Consider the following 18694-nt stretch of genomic DNA (forward strand, 5'->3'; position numbering starts at 1 on the left):
TACATGGTTTGATGGTCTGACTCAGGAAGGAGTAAGGTCATCAGTTCTTCCGAGCACTTCTAACCACGAGTGACAGCTGGTGACAGTGCTGTCTCGGTCTCTCGCTGTCGTTCTTTCTTGACTCTCTTGACACATTCTAGGTACATTTACATGGACTGTAACTCTCTGACTACGGATGCTCTTCTAAATAAAACAGGATTTGGATTAAGCATTTTACTCGTTGCCTTATAAATCTTTCTATTTATATTCTCCTTCACGCTGTAAAGCACACAGCGTAGTTAATGACTGAAGGTCTGATTTTCCCTCTGCCATCAAGCATTCAACCTTGAACTTTATCTGTCTTTCATGTTGCTACACATCCTTGTGACTTTTTCTTTGCAAATTTTGAACAAAAACAGCAACAAAAAAGATCTGTGAGAGTGGAACCAGATTGTACACAATACACTGCTTTGCATATCCATTGCATAAAGTTTTATTATTAAGACATTTTCTTTTTTTTCTTTTTTTCTTGTGTTATTGTTGGTTAATTTGTAATGCTGGCAACAGTGTTGCTTTAGGAAAGAATGCAACCTCAGCTAACCTGCGGTTTTAGATAAAGGTTTAGATGGTTCCACTGCAAGGCCATACCCATAATTACTCTGTCCGTATTTGTTAGTGGTGAAAAGGCCTTGTAAATGGTTAAAGAATGTGTGAGTAAAAACAGAAAAAGTAAGTCCTTCAGAGGAACATTTTGAACTGTGCTGACAATTACCTGGATAATGGTTCATGTCCAGCTAAAATTCTCAATTTAACCCCAGTTTTATTTTGAACACTTCCTCTTTCACTCCAAAAATTCTAAATTTAAAATCCTTTTTAAAACTGATCGACTTTCTCCACTGACACATTTCATTTTTAGCTATTTTATTGACTGGATCTGGCAGCCATCCATAATTCATAGAACTGTAGTTATATATGTAGCTTTCTTTTTATCTATCTATCAAACTGCTTTTTAAAGTGATTTCTTATCTGGAATAATATTAGTATATAAAAAGTAAATTCAGGATGCATGCCATGTCTCCTCTCCAATTTTTTTTTTTAAATTCATTTTCAATCACTCTCATTTGTCCTTCTTTTTTTCCCCCTTACTCTAATTCCCTTGCTCTCCGAGGGCCCCCGTAACATTAGTCTGAACCCCGTGGAGCTGTCTTGACAGCTCAGCAATTAGGGTTGATAATGCTGATGCAGGTGGAAACCTCATCCTGTCTGGCCTTGACACCGGTAGGGAAAACATGATGACACTCTACAACCGCCGTTCATATCAACAGCACCACATCAAAGTGCCACCAGCGGGAGAAAGACAAGTTTACATACTGTGCAGGAAAGTTGTTTACAAGTCACCTCTGCAGTCTCTAGAGGGTATGATGTTAAAGACGTACACAAGCACAAAACTGCTTTTGATGGGACATGGCTACGCTTAAAAAAAAATATGAATAAATAAAACTGTTGCTGCTGGGAACACTAATTTAGTTCAATGCCACATTTTGTCCATGACCATTATTACCATCAAACATTCCTTCAGGTAAATAATATGCTTGTAAAATATGTATCAAAAAATGGCGTGAAATAACAGTTGAATCTGTATTCATTTTTTCATGTGTGTTAATGTGTGTGAATGTGTGTGTATGTGCCTAAGTGTGATACTTACACCAGGAGGCTGGTCCTTGGAGAACATACCCCAGGTGTGATAGTTGAGGTCGTGCTTAAAGGTGGGATGCTCAGTCTCTCCAAAGCCGTAGACAAACTCTGACGACAGCCGAGTAGACACTTGGATGAACAAGTCTGAGAAGGTGAAACCCGGCATAGAGGAGTCCCAACTGAGGGAAGTGACAGAGGATTAAATCAATGAGAGCGGGAAAGAGAGGGGGAGAGGGAATTATTGTCAAAGGGAGTTATTCACAATATGTTTGACACAAATAAGCATAATAACCCACAGGAACTGCAGGAATCCCTTCAACGTACTTCATAAATTTTAATTAGTAACATTTCAACTGACACTTCTAAAAAACACGGAAGGCTTAACTACAAAATAATGTCACCCTTGCTTAAAAATATGCTTTGAAAAGACTCCGACGCGGAATCTGCTTCATGTGACATCATCACGACCACTGAACAAGAGGAAACTACTTTAGGTGCTGGCACACAGGGCAACTTTCCTGAGCATACAGTATATGATTGTGGTAGCAGCACCAGAGGGGTTGAGACTCAGCATTGTTACTTTTATCTCATGGGGTAAAACAAGTTTCTTGCCACCGGTGGTCACTTTAAGGGGCAATGAGAAGGGTTTGCATTGTGCTTGAGAAAACAAAATAGAGTATGGAAGCTGAAAGATCTAGAACACAAAACAACAACCTGTGCCCAAGTACTCACATCTTGGTTCCTGTGCTTTTCCTTACGACCTGGATGCCAAATGGGTTGTTGCTAATATGGACCTTGTAAAGCCTCTTGTTCTCATCAGTCTCAGGAGCAGAGGGAACCGACAGCGGCACTGGAACCTCATAACGATCTGTGGTTGGGTCCCAGATCTGGACAGGGAAGGTTATATTAGTGTGTCAGTGATGTTTGTGTGTTTATGTGGAGCAGGCAAGCAGGATGGGTACACTGAAGATAAAAAAAAAAACAGTGAAAGAAGGAGCATAGGGAAAGGTACTGAGAAACACAAGCGCTGATATGCAAGAGGACGCACCACTACTAGCACAAACAAACACACACCTTGAATTGCAGCATGTCACCACTGTGATAACGGATCTCGACACGAAGAGTGTCTATGTCTGGTGAGCCCGGGCGACCGCTGCTCCTGTACTTGTTGTTCCGAGTGATATCGACTGTCATGCCTGAGTCACTGGGTGTGCTTGCTGTAACAGTGTAGCCATAGTCTTTTGGATAGAAGCACCATGGAACTTGGTCAATGTTGCTTGGCTGAGCGGGGAGAGACAGGAAAGCATAGGGATTTTCAAAATAAAGAAATTGTGTGTATAGAGTAAGCGTGAAGGAACATCATCAGAGTCACTCTTCACCTGCCAGATGCAGCCTCTGGCCTTGCACTTAGCCTCATCTGAATGCTCCTCTGGATAGCAGTCAAAGCGCTGGTAATCTTCTGTTGCCAGTTCCCACTGCACCAGGTAGGTCTCCCCCAGGGTCAGGGAGAGGCCAGTCAGGAACAGAACCTGTTTATGCAATGAAGCGTATAGCGGAGGAGAAGGTGGGATTATTAAATCTGAGGATGCCACTGTGCTAACATTCTTCCCATGTTGTCTTGTAGTGAACAACCTCCTTATGCAAGCGAGCACAGACATGCTGGCTTGAGACAGAATGTGTGCTTGACGTTGCGTGTGTTATCAATTAAGACACAGCTGTTAATTTCCCTCGCTGTTTCAACAGCCTCTGCTGGGAGTTGTGAGTCATTCTCACAACATATCTCGGGGAGCCCCTTTCGCTGTTGCCACTACATTCACCATCTGATGTATCCTCAGCTGGTGAGAGGACATGGAGGATATATCTTTTTACATGGTTCCTCTTATTTTGGAATCGTGCTTCAGAAAATGAAATAAAACACCGGGATCCAATGTGACTCATGTATTATAAAGTACTGTTCTATTTGAGTGTATATCGAACTAATGATGTTTGGCAGCTGTGAGCTATATTCAAGGCCCAGTCTGAGTAGGCATATAAAGACTGATGGACGTGACAAGCCCGAGTTTAGGTTTAACAGCACATTTACCCTTCACCCCCAGGAAATGATTACCGCTGAGAGTCATTTGATAAATGCACGCTTTTGTGTGACCAGAGAGACCTTGAGGATCTACACAAGCACAGCTGCAGCTACATACACATGAAAGACGCGGACACCCACATATAAAAACAAGCACACAGAGCAAATGTCTATAGAATTATTTAAGTGAACCTCTCGACACTTTATAGACTCTTGCTTTTTGCTCTTAACCCTGGGCGCCAACAGTGGAATCATTGCTCTTAGTCATTCTTTCTCACTCTTTAGTTCTCTTTTTCAAACACGCACACACTCACACAATGCTTTTAGGATCCTCACCTAATGTCAATTTGTATCATTTCTTACACTTAGAGGCTAACCTTGGTCTGTACGGTAATGGTTTCATTCTTGGTCTTATTGAAATAAATGACAGATGACTACAGAGGTAGCCACTGCGGAATGCAGCCACTCTGCATCTGTCCAGCAAGGTTTTCCCCACAGAATGGAAATACAGTGGAGTCTGAGGCCACTTTCCATTTCAAGTGAATGGGAAAGTGGTGGAAACTGTATGTATGGGAGCTTTTCCTGTGTAATGACTATGTAGCACTTATCATTGAATTATTTATTATTCCTGAAGTACCAATACAACCTGCAAATAATAGATTTCTTTTACTTATAATTCGTCATCTCAATATGCGATTAACTTAATAGCAGGAATGTAGATTAAAAGCCAAAAATATAGCAAATAGAAAGATATATATCATATTGATTTATTTCTAAAGCAGTAATATTTGATAATCTTTCATATGATTAGGTTGATTTATCAAATTTGTTAGCAAGCAGTCCCTATTTCCACATCCAGCACACACGGAGCAACATTAGCATTTATTTTGAGCATGTTTCTGGCCAGCTGATGAATGCAGGTCTAATACACACTCTGTGTAGCTCCGGCCTGGTCTCCATCAGCTCCAGAGGGAAATATCTGAGTCCTTAGCAACTACATGCTCCACTGCTTTACTAGCTACTTGTTATCTAGTTTACTATAGTTTGGTGCTGGTACCCCTGCCTGCTGCTGCTAGAAACAAAGCTGTAAGAGACCAAAATAATGAGCTGAAAGATGCTAAAATGCTTAATATGGCAACAGTTGAAAAACCTTCACATTACATATAACAGCACTTATAAAACATTGTTTGTATAAAAAGGATTAGTCCATCTTAAAAGAAATATGACCCGTAACATGCCGACACACATTCTTAAAAAAAAGTTGATTCATTATCATTGTCTATAATTATTGTTATTGTTATTTTGCATCTGCGCATGGCAATGTCCATGAGCATGTGTGTGTTTACCTTCTTGGCTCCATCATATTTTATACTGGTGTTCGGCAGCACTGTGGTAGTGTTTCCATGTGCCCCAGTGCCAGTGTGAGTCATGGAGACAGACAGAGGATGAAAAGGCACCCCAAGGATAGTGATGTTCTCAAACTTAAGGTTGTTTGGGTCCTTGTAGCCAGCATGGGTCACCTGCATTGTCAGTGCTCCCTATAAGGCAGAGGACACACAATGATTATGCTTAATTTCAATGCATTAAAGTAATTGCACACTCTCAAATTATTATTGCTGTTATTATTATTATTACTATTATTGTTATTATCATTGCTAAATTTTAATTCTGCAACACATCACAATTTTTTTCTTTTCTGATGTTTTGAATAGATAGAGGGAAAGATTGATAGCTACAGTCTATTCCAATGAATGTTACAGTCACAGCTCGTATACTGGTGAAGCAACCAGCTTATAAACTCCCAAAACTCCTGTCCATCAGTCAAACAGTTGTCCTGATAGATTTCCTGTCTGTAAACCCTGCCCCCCTCTCCTCATGTACAAGATGAACATCACTGGCATACATTAAACACGCAAGCCAATCCTCAGTGCTGTGTGAAGCAGGAACATGGGGTACTTGATCCAACAAAGCTTCAGCAGCATAACATGGATCAATCATGCTTGGAGTTCTGCACTGGGAAAGTCTCAAGTCTCTGGTGGTTTTGAACTTCGAACTTGAATTCAGATCAGAAGGAATATGTGTGCTGCATTTGAAAGATGGTGTAGATGTGAGGGGAACTTACATAGACAACGGAGAACGTGTAGTGGATGTAGTTGCCCTTTGTAACTGTTTCTGTAAAAAGAGGACGAGCAGATGTTAATGATTGTCAACTCAGTTTGACACCTCAAACACAGTCACATGATAAAGTGTGTGAGCCGACCGACAGCGTTTGAACAGTCACAGCGACTCATGTGATTCTTTGTGCTTGACAAGATAAGAGCTTCTGTTTGATGCTCGTAAAAGAGAGCCTGTAATGAGTGGTAATAACAAGATGCAGATGATCCCATCTCCCATTCACCAACACATTTGCACACACACACACACACACACACACACACACACACAAACAGGCACAAAATGAGAAAAGCAACAATACCTCGGGAATCTCCATCATCCCAGAATAGCTCCCCAGCTGCCTGGTTGTTGTCATCAAGAGCAACGATCAAGCCCATGGGGTTTCTCCGACTAGATTTCAATGAATCAAATGGCTACTCAACACATCCGTGCAAACATGTGCATGTGAATTACAACAGAAGACTCTCTGTTTGTTAAAGGTTGTTGAACATATTGTGATGATAACTGTGAGCATGTGTTTGTGTGTGTGTGTGTACCTGTATGTTGTGGTCACTTCAGGTCTCTGTGTAGGGAGGACAGCACCACCTCTGATGTGTAAACCAAGCTTGTCAGCTGGTAGATACATATGAACCTCTTTTCTGCGGTCTTCCAGCCGTTCCATCTGATTGGTCAAACAACAGAATCTATGAACTCACATAAAATTCCTGACACCCCCTTCAAGATTAAGGCAGTGGTCATAATTTAGCACAAGCCTGGTTTGGAAAAGGCTGGCTCTGGGCTTGCGTGAAATTGCCATGTCTACAGTGCAGTTTAACTTTTTTTCCTGAGGCCCTGAAGCAGAGAGGCAGGGAGAACCTGTGTTTGCCGTTTGTGGGGATGGATCTGTAGTCTGGAGTCGGCAAACCTGCTACCATGTTTAATGGGTCCAAAGTTACTTTGCAATGAAGTTACAACAGCAAAGTCAACCTATAGATATAAATTATGACTTTTGGCCCTGTCAGCAATAAATTCCACTTGAACCTGATTGCATAACTTGTTGCATAAAGTCTCAGATCATAAGCTTACCTTATGTTCCTCAAAATGTAATGTGTACCAGACTCAGTCCTCACACAACCTTGACATACTATGCATTGTTTGAAAGCTCTAAGTCTATGTAAGTGAATAGTAGTTTAGGATCCCCATATCCCTGCACCAACTGTCGACAGAGTCTTGTTCAGACCTGTGGTTATGGCTCCAAAGTGTTTTCCACACAAGCTACGTCAGGCCTTATATTGCCTTATTTATGCTAAATAAGGCAATATTACAACATTTCTACCATGTTTGTGCCTCCATCTGTCTTTCCCGTTCATTATCATTTATACTCATTCTGAGTTTTTGGTTGTAAAAGAGTAACCTATCAAATGAGACTTATGAGTGTAATCAGAAGGGCTGAAGAAATGAAACCTTTTTAGTTTGGGCTTGTGTTCAGAAATGGGAGTGTTGGGTAAGAGGTTGAAATTCTGAAAAATGTGAAAAAAGCATTTATTGAGTCCCTTGTGATGGATATGAAATGTGTCATTTTTGACATTATAATGATATAATGCATGACTGTGCAGTTTGGCTAAGAACCATTTGAAGAGTAGAGAAATTTCTCTGCATCTTTCTTTCTCTCTTTCTCTGTGCCCCTTCCACTCATTTCTCTGAGGACCCAGATAGAGCAGAGTTAATTTCTGATCCCCCGAGGACTGAATTCTCAGACCAGCCTAAAATAATTTAAAACTCTCTTCTCTCCATCCCCTCTCATTCTCCTTCTACCTACTTCCCCCTCCACGTCCTGTTATTCTCTCTTGTGGTGCTCTAATTCTTTTTTTATCCCATTTTCCTCCATTCCCATTGAGGGTGTGTGTGTGTGTGCGTGTGTGTGTGTGTGTGTGTGTATGCATCATTGTGTGCGGCACAGTAGAGTATGGGCATGTGTGTGGGCTGGAGTTAGTGGAGCGACTATAAGCAATTTCAGATCGTATCACCCCCTCATTGTCTGCCTTAAGGAGGTCTTCTCTTGCCTTGTCTTCTCTTCTTCTCCTTATTCCTACTGGCCAAACTTCCCATCTTCCTACTCCTCTAAAAGCATAATCGTCAGCCCTCTTTTTGTTCTTCTCATCTCCTCCATTGTCCTTGCTTTTACTGTCTCTCCCATCTTATATTCTATATCCTGTCTGTTTTCACTCTGTCATCCCTCTATTTTCCCATTATTTCTTTCCTCTGACACTTGTTTTTCACGGTGATTTTCACTACATCAATACCCTCCCCCAACCCTTCCATGTTCCTACCCAGATAATCGCAGGGGACCAACCGGGACAAGGGGCTGGCGGCAAGACAGCCAATCTAATCGTTCATCTGATCAGTGGGCGCTTTACATTGCCACTGTGACGCCCAAATAAGGTCCCAAAGGAACTCAACACCTCTTTTATCTCTCTGTCAGGGAGATAGTCTCTCTCCTCTCTTCCCTGTCCCCTCTTTCACTCTATCTTTGTCCCCTCTCTCGCTCTGTCTTATCGCTCTCGTCTCTCGGTCTCAAACAAAGAACTCGAGGCAAAGACTTTCATGTGATACATGCTCTTCGTGTTAATTCCACTAATGTAACATTATACTGATAAGCCCCTGTGCAATCATTGTTGCTGTGTTGCTGTACATTTATGTTACCTATTAATTCAAGTACACCTGTACAATGTAATGCATTACAATACAACATTATCTGTTTCACCAGTTTCCTCAGACTATCAGAGAGAGATTTATTCAACTCGATTTTTTTTCAGTGCCATGTGGTTTTAAATCTGACTGCATTACAATGAAATATGTTTCCAGGTAATGTCTCATTTATGTCTATAAATGTGGTAGGAAATATATCAATTATCATCATTAAAATAATCACTCTATTGAACATTTCTCTTGCAGCACACACAAAGGGGGAGTGGATTTGCTTTAAAGGAAACTATCTTAAAGGGAGCAGGGAATATTCTTACCGTCTCATAGTTATACCACACAGCATCTGGTACATATGCCTTCACCGTGTCCACACCCTGCAGAAAACAAGAACAATCATTTAAATATTCATTTTTGCCGTTAAATACAACCAGATTATGCCTCTCATTTGTGGCGCAGACATCAAAAGATGTCAGCTTTGTGTTTTGTGTGAAGACATGCCATGTGTTTGATTTGTGGTTGCATTCAGTGACACCCGCTTTAGCTCACTGCGCCCATCCAGACACTTTAATCTTACAAGACTGAATATGAGGAGAGATGCTACCATATCCCACAAAGGAAACATGGATCTTTCTTGCTGCTATAAATCACTGCAACTTAATAATATATAAGAAAAAGATAAAATGTTCCCATCAAAGAAAGTGGTTTTAAAACTGCCTATCATCTGATATAAAGTTTCCACAAAGCCCTTGTGACATTTCAGTCCACAGTGCTATGATGCAACAGGTGATGGAAAAGGCAGCACCAAGCGACGACTGATAGGTGACAGGCTTTGATGGCTTAAGGTGGCGGACAGACAGGAGCAATCAATAGAAGAGCGCCAAGCCTTTGATAGTGTTGTCACTTCCCTGCTCTCTCTGACAGGGCAGAACAGAGGGAGAGAGGGAGATAAACACAGAGAGCACAGCCAAAGAAAGAACCAAAAATAAATAAATAAAAAATACAAATTGTGAAATACACTATGTCAGCTGTGTAGGCCAAGGCTGTCTGTCAAAGGCAGCGATGATGGCACTAGCATCTTGCCTCCTATCTCTCTCTCTCTCTTGCTCTTCAGCTGCCTGTCCTATTTTGTGGCCCTCTGAGGCCTGTCATTAGGAGGAAGAACGAGGGGTGACAGGAAGACAAGATAATTAAACAGAGGCAAATAAGAGCAAATTTGAACACCACACGTGAAAGACTAAAAAGAGTAACATATGATATATGTTATGATAACTAAATTAAATGAATTAATGTCCTTTTTAGAGGCCACATTTTCAGATCACCTGTCACAGCGGCTGCACAGCCTGTGGGATGACAGCCTGGGGAAATGGATGCTCCCCCCATTCCTCGTTTTCTGGTGTCTGATTTGCTCGCGGCGCCTATCACTCACCCTGCTGACTAATGGGAAGGGACTGCAGGACTTAGCATGGCTGCTAACTGTGATTGAGAGGGACAAGGCATGAGGCCTGTATCCTCATTTAGAGTACTGAAGCTCAGTTAGCCATAAGGTAAGATTTGATCAGGTGGGCCAAAGATTCGTGCTGGCAGAATGATCAGATGGTAGCTGAGGTAGATGAGAGGGGCAGAGAGAGGCACAGAGACAGAGAGAGGGAGAGAGCGAGGGTGAATGAGAGATGGGATGAAATGAAACGGGATCACAAGGGTGATTTGACAGCAGCTGATTAAGAGAATGCAGATTAGATAAGGGAGCCAACGTGTGATGAAAGGATAAGCTAAAAAGAAAAGGGAGTAATGGGCAAGAGGAGGGAGAGTGGAAGCATGGATGAAGACCAGAGGGGATGACAGAGAAAGAGTGCAGGAGATCTCCCTGGTTTATCACAGAGATCAAGGTTAAAGCATCGACTGATCTGAATGATAGAGCAAGAGCATCATTAGAGAAAGGGAGAGGCAGGCGGACAGAGTGATAAATAGAGAGAGACAGAAAGAGATGAGCATAATGAAAAAAGAAAGTAACGCTAGGATGTCAAGGGTTGTTAAAGATCAGCCTGTGACCCCACTCAAGTAACTGACACTATCTCTTCATGCGGCCCTTCACAGCCCGATGCATCTGTAACAGATAGCAGGCGCGCTGTTCTCAGTGCCTGCCCTCTCCCCGGCACTGCAGCCCAGCAGCACCCTGCCACCACCGAAGATGTATATTGAGCCACATCAGAGCTGTTGTTTTGAAAGGATCCTTTTCGAGTGGTGTAGCAGACGTCCAAAATGCTTCAAAAGCTCACGTCAGTGCTGCTATGTTAATTTTCTACAACAGATGAGGGTTTTCGTGTCAGAACACAGCACGCCATATTTAATGGTTCAAAAACCACCTTAACACCTTAAAGTTGTGGATGGGTAATGATGCTCTATTGGCTTTATTATGCCATTAATGTGGCTTTTTCTTATCAGATGCAGTCTTTTTGCTTGCTGTGCGTACTTGGTATTTTTCTGCCTGTCATGAACTGTAATATGCAGAAATGGGAGGGGAGGTTCAGTATGGGGTCTTGTCACTATTGATCAGGCAGCATGGTGCATCTTTGGTGTTTACTTGGGTTTGATCTCACCCCACATCTGGACATGTGAACAAATGTTACTCAAAAAGCTTACAAACTCTGTCTGTGGATGATATGTGGGCTGACTTGAATTAAATTTGAACTCCTTCAAGCAGAGAGAAAAAATTGCTTGTGTTTTTTTATAGTCCAGATCTACATGTGATTGTAGTGTGAATGACTGGGTGCAGATGCAGAGCTGTCAGAGTGTACCATGATGGATTACTTGAGAAATGTTGGGCTGAACGCATCCATTCCACCCAAGAGCCCAGTCCAGCGCAACACAGTAAACAATCATTTGATCTACTGTAATTCATTCATGACATTTCTGCGCCATCACAAGCAAGGTTGTTTTATTCCTCCTTGGAGATGCAGTTCTACTGCAAACATCATACTCTATTCAATTATCAGGGCACTTTGATATAGGGAGCATTGCTTTTACAGAGAAAGAAGATTTGCAGTTGGTCATAATTGATGCCAGCCCCCAACACACCCACTGATAATGGGATTATTTTTATTCTATCCTGTTTCCAATTACAGTACACTTGGGCTCTGCATTGAAATGGCCCAAAGTAGGGTTCACTTTTGTGTTGGTCTTGTTTGTCTTTGTGATTCAGAAAAATAGCAACATGCTCAGTCACATTAAGGCCCTTCCTCCATGCCCTTAGGACATCTCAGACCCAGAGGCACTACAAGCATAAACCCTTCACTTCTTGCATTAGAAACTTTTCCACAATCACACTTAGTGAAGTTACTTTATCCCCAGCCCAACTATGAATCCAAATCGCTTTCCACTATTCTGTAATTCACAAGAGGCCATGCTAAATTGCTTATTAATCAGGCCACTTTGACATGACCGCAATCGCTGCATATGCACACAAACTCATGCACGTACAGGCACGCACATTTTCACATACACACAGGTGCACGCATACACACACATACTCAGACAAACATGCACAAACACACGCAGACACACTTCTATCTACACTTCTAATCTGCTAGTAATGAGGTCAGTGCTCTCATTAGAGCTGAGAAAAGAGGGAGGATATGAAAGAGAGAAGAAGGAGGGATGAGAGGAGGGGAGGGCAACAAAGAAAATCCCATGTCATGTTTTCCCAGCGGAGGTCAGTGTGTGTGTGTGTGTGTGTGTGAGTGTGTGCATGCCTATGAATGAGTGAGTGAGTGAGTGTGTGTGAGTAACTCTTCTGCATCATCTGCAAAACGCATTTCTGTCTGCTCTACATGCACCTTTCTATCTGTTCTGTATATGACAGTTCCTCTGTCTCAACATGGTACAATGCACATGAGCATGTGGATATGAAAGACCAAAGCATGTTAAATATGCATGTATGTTTTTTTTTGTTTGTTTTGTTTGTGTGTTGGCTTACCGGGTCCAGTACAGGTGTGATGAGCAGGTGTTTTCCCCAGAGGAACTGGCGGTCCACTTTCCAGGTGGCACTGTCAGAGTAGAACCTTGGAAATGACAAAGAAGAGTGTAGAATCAATCATTCCGGGTAACCAAAGCTATTTAGATTCATTGTGTAAAACCAGAATGTGTTACTTTGCTGAGTCAGTAAATACCTCTATTTACCTGTCTGTATATTGCCACTGTTCTATGACAACCTGGGGGGGAATGTATGAGTCTGCTTAACTTTATATTTTCTACTTTTTTATATTAGAAGAATTTTGGAACATTTCCACAGTAGATTAAGCACATATTTCTGACAGTCGGACAATTGAAACATTACCAAAAGGATTTTCTCTCCATTGCCCACCAACTACACTGTTGTGAGTGACCTTTTGTTTTCTGGCCTGCCACGCACTAGTATTAAAAGTCTTCATTTGGTTCAGAATGCTGCAGTTAGAATTTTAACTCAATCCAGAAAATCTGACCATGTTACACCGAGTTTATCTTCCCTTCATTCGCTCCCTGTCTGTGTCAGGTCAGACTTTAAGGTTCTTTTAATGACATACAAAGTTCTAAATATGCTTGCTCCTTCATACCTGTCTGATCTGCTTAAACCTTATATTCCATCCTGTGCTCTCAGTTCCCAGAATTTAGGGCTCCTGTCTGTCCCCGGAGTTAAAAAGACATCTGCTGGCTGTAGAGCCTCTTCTTTTCAGGCCCCCTTCCTCTGGAACAACCTCCCTGCTGACATCAGACCGTCTTACTCTGCTGGTTCCTTTAAATCTAAGACTCATCTTTATGCCTTAACTTTCAGCTATCACCTTATTCTGTAACAACTTCACACCTGTTCTACCAGGGGTGGGTCAGCCACAGTCTCGCTAAATCAATTAAACCCAGTAAATACAGTATAGTCCACACGACAAGAGCTTCTAAAAGACACTGCATCATTCTCAATGTTTGTTTATTCCTTAAGCACACGAGCACCCAGACTGTGTGCCTGTCTGGCTCCCCATTCCCTCTCTCTTCTACTCCTTCTTGTCCCCTCTCTCTCTCTCTCTCTCTCTCTCTCTGATAGTGTTTTCTCCCATCTCTCTCTCCTGATGCTTTTTGCAGGTCTTTCTGCCTCTGGAGCTGCAGCCTGGATCTGTGTCTGCAAACCACCTACAGCCCCCTTGATCCTCCTCAACACCTGCCTTTACAACTACAAATATTATTATTATTATTATATTTGCATCATTTGTATTATCAGTATTATATGTATATATTAAAATAATTGACTTGTCATTTTTCTTTATTATGGTAAACTCCAACAGTCTCCTCCATTTTTATAATAAATAATCTCAGCAGCTGAACAGCTTTACAACCTCCCTCTCTCTTTCTGTCCATCTTCAGTCCCTCTCTCCCATTTTATTTCTCTGAAGTCATCTCTCAGGTGTGTTTGCATGTCATCTGACTCCATTAGCAATAACTGTCTGAGTAGCTTCAAGTGACAAGGATAAAAAAAAAAAAAAAATTAAAAAAAAAGCTGCGCCAATTGGAACAGACACCAACATTTAACAGCTCTCAGTAGGTCCTAAGTGCGGCTCCGGAGAGGACCTCTGGTTTACACCTGCTCTGTATGATAGATTCCTTGAGTTAAGTTCTGTTGTGATTTGGCGCCTAAATAAAATTGCACTTGACTTGAATACGCCTCGGAGTAACGTCACAGTGACGTCCAATCACATTCATGCAGGTGTGCAGCGCTGTTAGTGATGTCAGACTTGACATCACCAACAGCACAAGTCACAAGTGGGTAAAGGTCTGACCCGACCCGACCCGACCCGACCCAGGCCGTGTTTCTCTCCTGGACTTTTCGATAAGATTGAGGAGTAAAAAAAAAGTCGCGGCGGTGCTGCGCGTCTTCAGCCGGCTGTCTCTTCAGAAGCCAGGACAGAAGCGGAGTTCTCCTGCGCCTGCTGTGGGACCGCGACCTTCTCCTTCAGGGGCCTTAACGGTTCACCGGGTTTCACCTCGCCATGACGCCAGGTAAGTACCTGCCGCTGCTTCTGCCTCTGCTGCTGCCTGTGTTTCCAATCATTGTCTGGCTTCATACAGGTTGTGTTTTGCTGTGCTGTGTCTGCATTGTTGCTGGCTGCTGTGCTGTGTCAGTTCAACGCTCAGCTTGTGATGAGGAGGGCTCATGGGCGCTCATGGCTGCTGCATGCTTGCAGGTGTTGTTGAACTGCTGTTTCCGGTGCTCTTGAGTTTGAAATCTCCGTTTTTAATTTGCAATCTTTGAATTCATGTGCAATGTATGTGTGCTGTGTAAATTGTGTTCATGTCTTGTTGCTAACGTCCAAAGTGGTCATTTGAATACTCCAGTGTTGGCAGAATTAGTTTTGGGCATATTTTCCCCTGGCAGTAATGTTTTTTTGTTTTTTTTTTTGTCTATTGCCTTGTTACTTTATGCAGATCACTAGAAAATACTTTCCTCACACTTTGGTTTATTTTTGGTCTTATAATGGAATCTACACAGAGACCCCTGCTCATTGCTAATGTGATTAGTGAGGAAGCCTGTCTGGCATGACAGCAACATGCATTTCTCTACTTCGTCTCGGCACATAGTCGTGACCTGTTTTCTTTGTATCAAGGTAACTGTTAATAGCTCTACATGTGCATCTGAGGTGCACTGCCTCAGCTACTTCACAGATGAAAAGGGTTTTGCAAGCATTCAAAGGGAAGTGCAACATGCTTTTGCCTCACATAGGTCAGGTACATGAGAGTGTAGAATATTTCCCTTAAATCAGGATACTGTTAGTGTTCTGCATTGTGTTCATCTGAGGGGAGCCGGGATGTTGTCTGAGCTCCTCTCAGGTGTGAAGGGCTTTGCTCAGGATTCAGGATGGTGGATCACAGTGACTCTGATGTGTGTTTTTTTTTTTTTTTTTTTTTGGGGAGGAGGTGTCTGACACACTCCCCCACTAAAATGTATTAAGCATAATAATTTTGTTTTGGAGGATTAGCTTCCTCAGCAGAAACCTTGTCACTGCTCAGATTCATTGAGAGCTCCATCAAACAGCAGAGACTTCTCCACCACATCTAACTGTATATTTGCAATGGATGGTGGACGCAGGTTTCTGTGACTGAGATGAAGCACAGCTGTAGTTCAGGCAGAGCACTGAAGTAATGCTGGTATTGGCTGATTCATAACACCTGCTTGCATTATGCTTTACAATGATTGAGTGATTCACAACTGGGCGGCAAGTAATGTCCAATCAGATTCATGCAGGTGCATAGCATGGATTGCATAACCCACTGTTACCTTTCTCATTCCTCTCAAAGCAGCAGAGCCATTCCTGCCTTATCGTACTTTGTGTATATATATGCTAGCTATGACTGAACTGGTATTGTGAGGCCCTGACAGTATACTTACAGTATTTTTTCAATGACTTACTCGTGCATGACAGGACGTACGACGGTTTCTCCTGTGGTGTGGGCTTTGTAGAAGAGCGTGTAGAGGTAAGGCAGAAGTGTGTAACGTATCTTCAGGTAATGTTTAGAGCTCTCCACCAGCAGTGAATCAGGGCCAAACGCAGCTGGATCCTGGGGCTGGAGACAGAAAGATGGATTAAAGAGATGGCGCTGATAAAGGAGAGAGAAGGAGGGGCAGAAAAAATAAATATTTGTCTTTTTATTCACAGGGGGAAAAGAGAGAGAGAGAGAGAGAGAGATGCGAGGATGAAAGAGATCTAGTTTGAATGAGGGAAGGAAGAAACTGGAGCAATATTGAAGGAGGTTGAAATACAGACTTGAAGCGAGAGGAAGGAAAGGTGTATGGAGGATGGGGAGATAGGACGAGAAGTTGGGGAAGAAGATGAGGGAGAATCACAACAAACCTAAAAATCACCCATTTTTTTTCATGATGACGAAGTGGGCATTAATCTTTATTTATAATAATTAAAATGCAACCCAACTTCACATAGTAACTAATCTAAAAGCACAGTTTGCAAAGCGAATGAGCAAAAGAGAAGCTGAGACAAAGAAACAAAGGGGAAAAGTGTGTGAGAAAGAAACATAAGTATGATTTAATTTTTGTGATAGTGAAGAGTGAGAGGGTGATTAGCTGCTAAGAGGCCGTGCTCCTCTCATCTGGCTAATCATTTATGCCCTCGGCACCTCTGAGGGTGTGATGAGAACTGTGTGTGCGCGCGCATGTGTTTGGACTGGCCTGCATGGTCGTGTGATGAGAGCCATGATTAGGGCAAAGCGAAAGGTCACACATTAGCTGTCTTGTTTAGTGGAAATCGTAGTTCAAATTCATCATCGTCATCATCATGTCCCTGTCCTCCAGCAATGACAACCCCCCCCCCTTCCAAAACACACCCACACCCTCTCTACCTCAGTGCTATGCAATTTTTGCAGCAGTGATGAGCATGGAAATGTGACATGAAGAAAGTCATACGCGTGTGCACGTGTAAAGTATATGGGTTGTGGATTTTTTTTTCTAACCCTCTCCAGAATCAAAAAACTCTAGAGCAAAAGTGCAAAGAATTAATTAAATGGTGTTTTCTGCTTTGCTTTGCACTGCAAGCTGCAATTGTTAGCATACCAAGCTATACCCACAGAAGTAACCCAGCTTTACTTCCCAGAACTCGGGCGTGTCAATCTATAAAGCTTTTATGGGGTTTTAGGTTATGTTTGGAGTGGGGGAATAACCAAAACTGTTTCCCTTGCATACCACTATATCAGGGTGCGAGCTAATGCAAGTGCCTCTGTCCTGCTATTATATTTGGGAAGTTAACACTCCAGCTGCTCCAGCTGTTCAGGTATTTATTCACCAAATTCATGTATTTACCAAAGAAAGTGTTTAGTTGTTGTTATTTTTATTATAGCCTTTACTGTTGTAGTATGTCTTGTGTGCCCAGGTGTGTAAGATAAGCACCTGAAAAGGGTTATGTTAGAATAAAATAGAAATTCATCCTCACTCATGTTTTCGCCTGAAAATTCAGGCAAATCCAGATACTAATAAAGACATCACATAATACTCATGCAACCAGACCCACAGCTGGAGCTGAAGAGGTGGTGCTGTGTGAGGGGAGAGAGATAACACTAACCATTCAAAGGTAAGTTAAGGGTCTAATGCCATATGGCACATCGTGATGTGGTAACTTAACATAATTCAGCATTAGCGTTATTGTTTAGTAAAGTGTAAAATCTCAGCCTCTTTGACTCAGTTTGACACCAGCTATGTTTCAATTCAGGCTCAAATGTTCCATTACCCGGCAGCTGTGATGATTTCCTGCAGCTAACATTCCCAGCGTTGAACTCAAAATCAGATGTCACACTGCTCCCCTTTTTTTTGTGCTAGTGCTGATGTGACGACAATCTCCATGGATACTGAAAGTTTCTATTTTTAACTAGTTTATGGCACCTATACAATACTATGAAATGAAGGGTATACCCTGCAGCACTTTACACCAAATAGTTTGTGATACATAAATCTAAAACTGACAGTCTAATATAAGAATTGCAGAACAAAATGCCTTCACAGTACCTTGTAGCCCTGAGCGTTGTGATTCCGACTGAAGGGATAGAAAGCCCCCACCTGCATCCAGCGACGACATAACTCTTCACTGGGGTTGTCAAAGAATCCACAGATGTCAGCGCCAATCTGAAACACATAAGTGGGTGACAGCTTGACATTTAGCCAGAATCTACAGTATATGAAGTCTTAAATGTTACATCCACTGTATTGGAATCACACAGTCGGGATGCTATTTCACATACTCAGATGGATTCCAGTTGGATATTGTATGTTGAAAACAAAATACCTCTATATTATAAATGTCACAGCCAGCACCTTCAGAAAGAAAACCAACAACTGACTGTGAGGTCAACAAATCTGCTGCAGTAGTAAAAAAAAAAAAAAAAAGAAAAAGTGTCACCGATGTGATAACTGACCACATATTTGTCTTTTAAAATACTTTTCTTGATGTCTGTTCAATGTGGTCAATATTTATTGGCAGACAGTAGATATGGGCATTGATCTTTATTTACATTAATTGCAAGTTGGAGTCCAAGAAATAGACTTCAGTCAAAGGCCAGTTCACAGAG

General features: G+C 42.1%; 2 protein-coding genes across 2 annotated transcripts in view; one reads left to right on the forward strand and one right to left on the reverse strand.

Moving 5' to 3' along the window:
- Nucleotides 1-18694, reverse strand: part of si (sucrase-isomaltase) — a 62550-nt gene that overhangs the window by 23544 nt on the left and 20312 nt on the right. Inside the window, exons 17-28 of the mRNA XM_071495837.1 lie at nucleotides 18135-18251; nucleotides 16035-16189; nucleotides 12582-12666; nucleotides 8926-8982; nucleotides 6460-6584; nucleotides 6225-6313; nucleotides 5871-5920; nucleotides 5095-5286; nucleotides 3054-3203; nucleotides 2749-2955; nucleotides 2407-2561; nucleotides 1685-1853 (exon numbers count right to left, since the gene is read on the reverse strand). Coding sequence (XP_071351938.1) covers nucleotides 1685-1853; nucleotides 2407-2561; nucleotides 2749-2955; nucleotides 3054-3203; nucleotides 5095-5286; nucleotides 5871-5920; nucleotides 6225-6313; nucleotides 6460-6584; nucleotides 8926-8982; nucleotides 12582-12666; nucleotides 16035-16189; nucleotides 18135-18251 — 1551 coding nt within the window. The remainder of the gene's footprint in view (nucleotides 1-1684; nucleotides 1854-2406; nucleotides 2562-2748; nucleotides 2956-3053; nucleotides 3204-5094; nucleotides 5287-5870; nucleotides 5921-6224; nucleotides 6314-6459; nucleotides 6585-8925; nucleotides 8983-12581; nucleotides 12667-16034; nucleotides 16190-18134; nucleotides 18252-18694) is intronic.
- The window catches only part of scn2b (sodium channel, voltage-gated, type II, beta), a 357779-nt gene continuing 353591 nt past the window's right edge, over nucleotides 14507-18694 (forward strand). Inside the window, exon 1 of the mRNA XM_071495840.1 lies at nucleotides 14507-14626. Within this exon, the coding sequence (XP_071351941.1) occupies nucleotides 14617-14626 (10 nt within the window). The 5' untranslated portion in view covers nucleotides 14507-14616. The remainder of the gene's footprint in view (nucleotides 14627-18694) is intronic.

Source organism: Trachinotus anak, unplaced genomic scaffold (assembly GCF_046630095.1).
Source record: "Trachinotus anak isolate AG129_WGS33_773 ecotype Australia unplaced genomic scaffold, CSIRO_AGI_Tana_v1 ptg000014l, whole genome shotgun sequence".
In the NCBI taxonomy this organism is placed as follows: domain Eukaryota; kingdom Metazoa; phylum Chordata; class Actinopteri; order Carangiformes; family Carangidae; genus Trachinotus; species Trachinotus anak.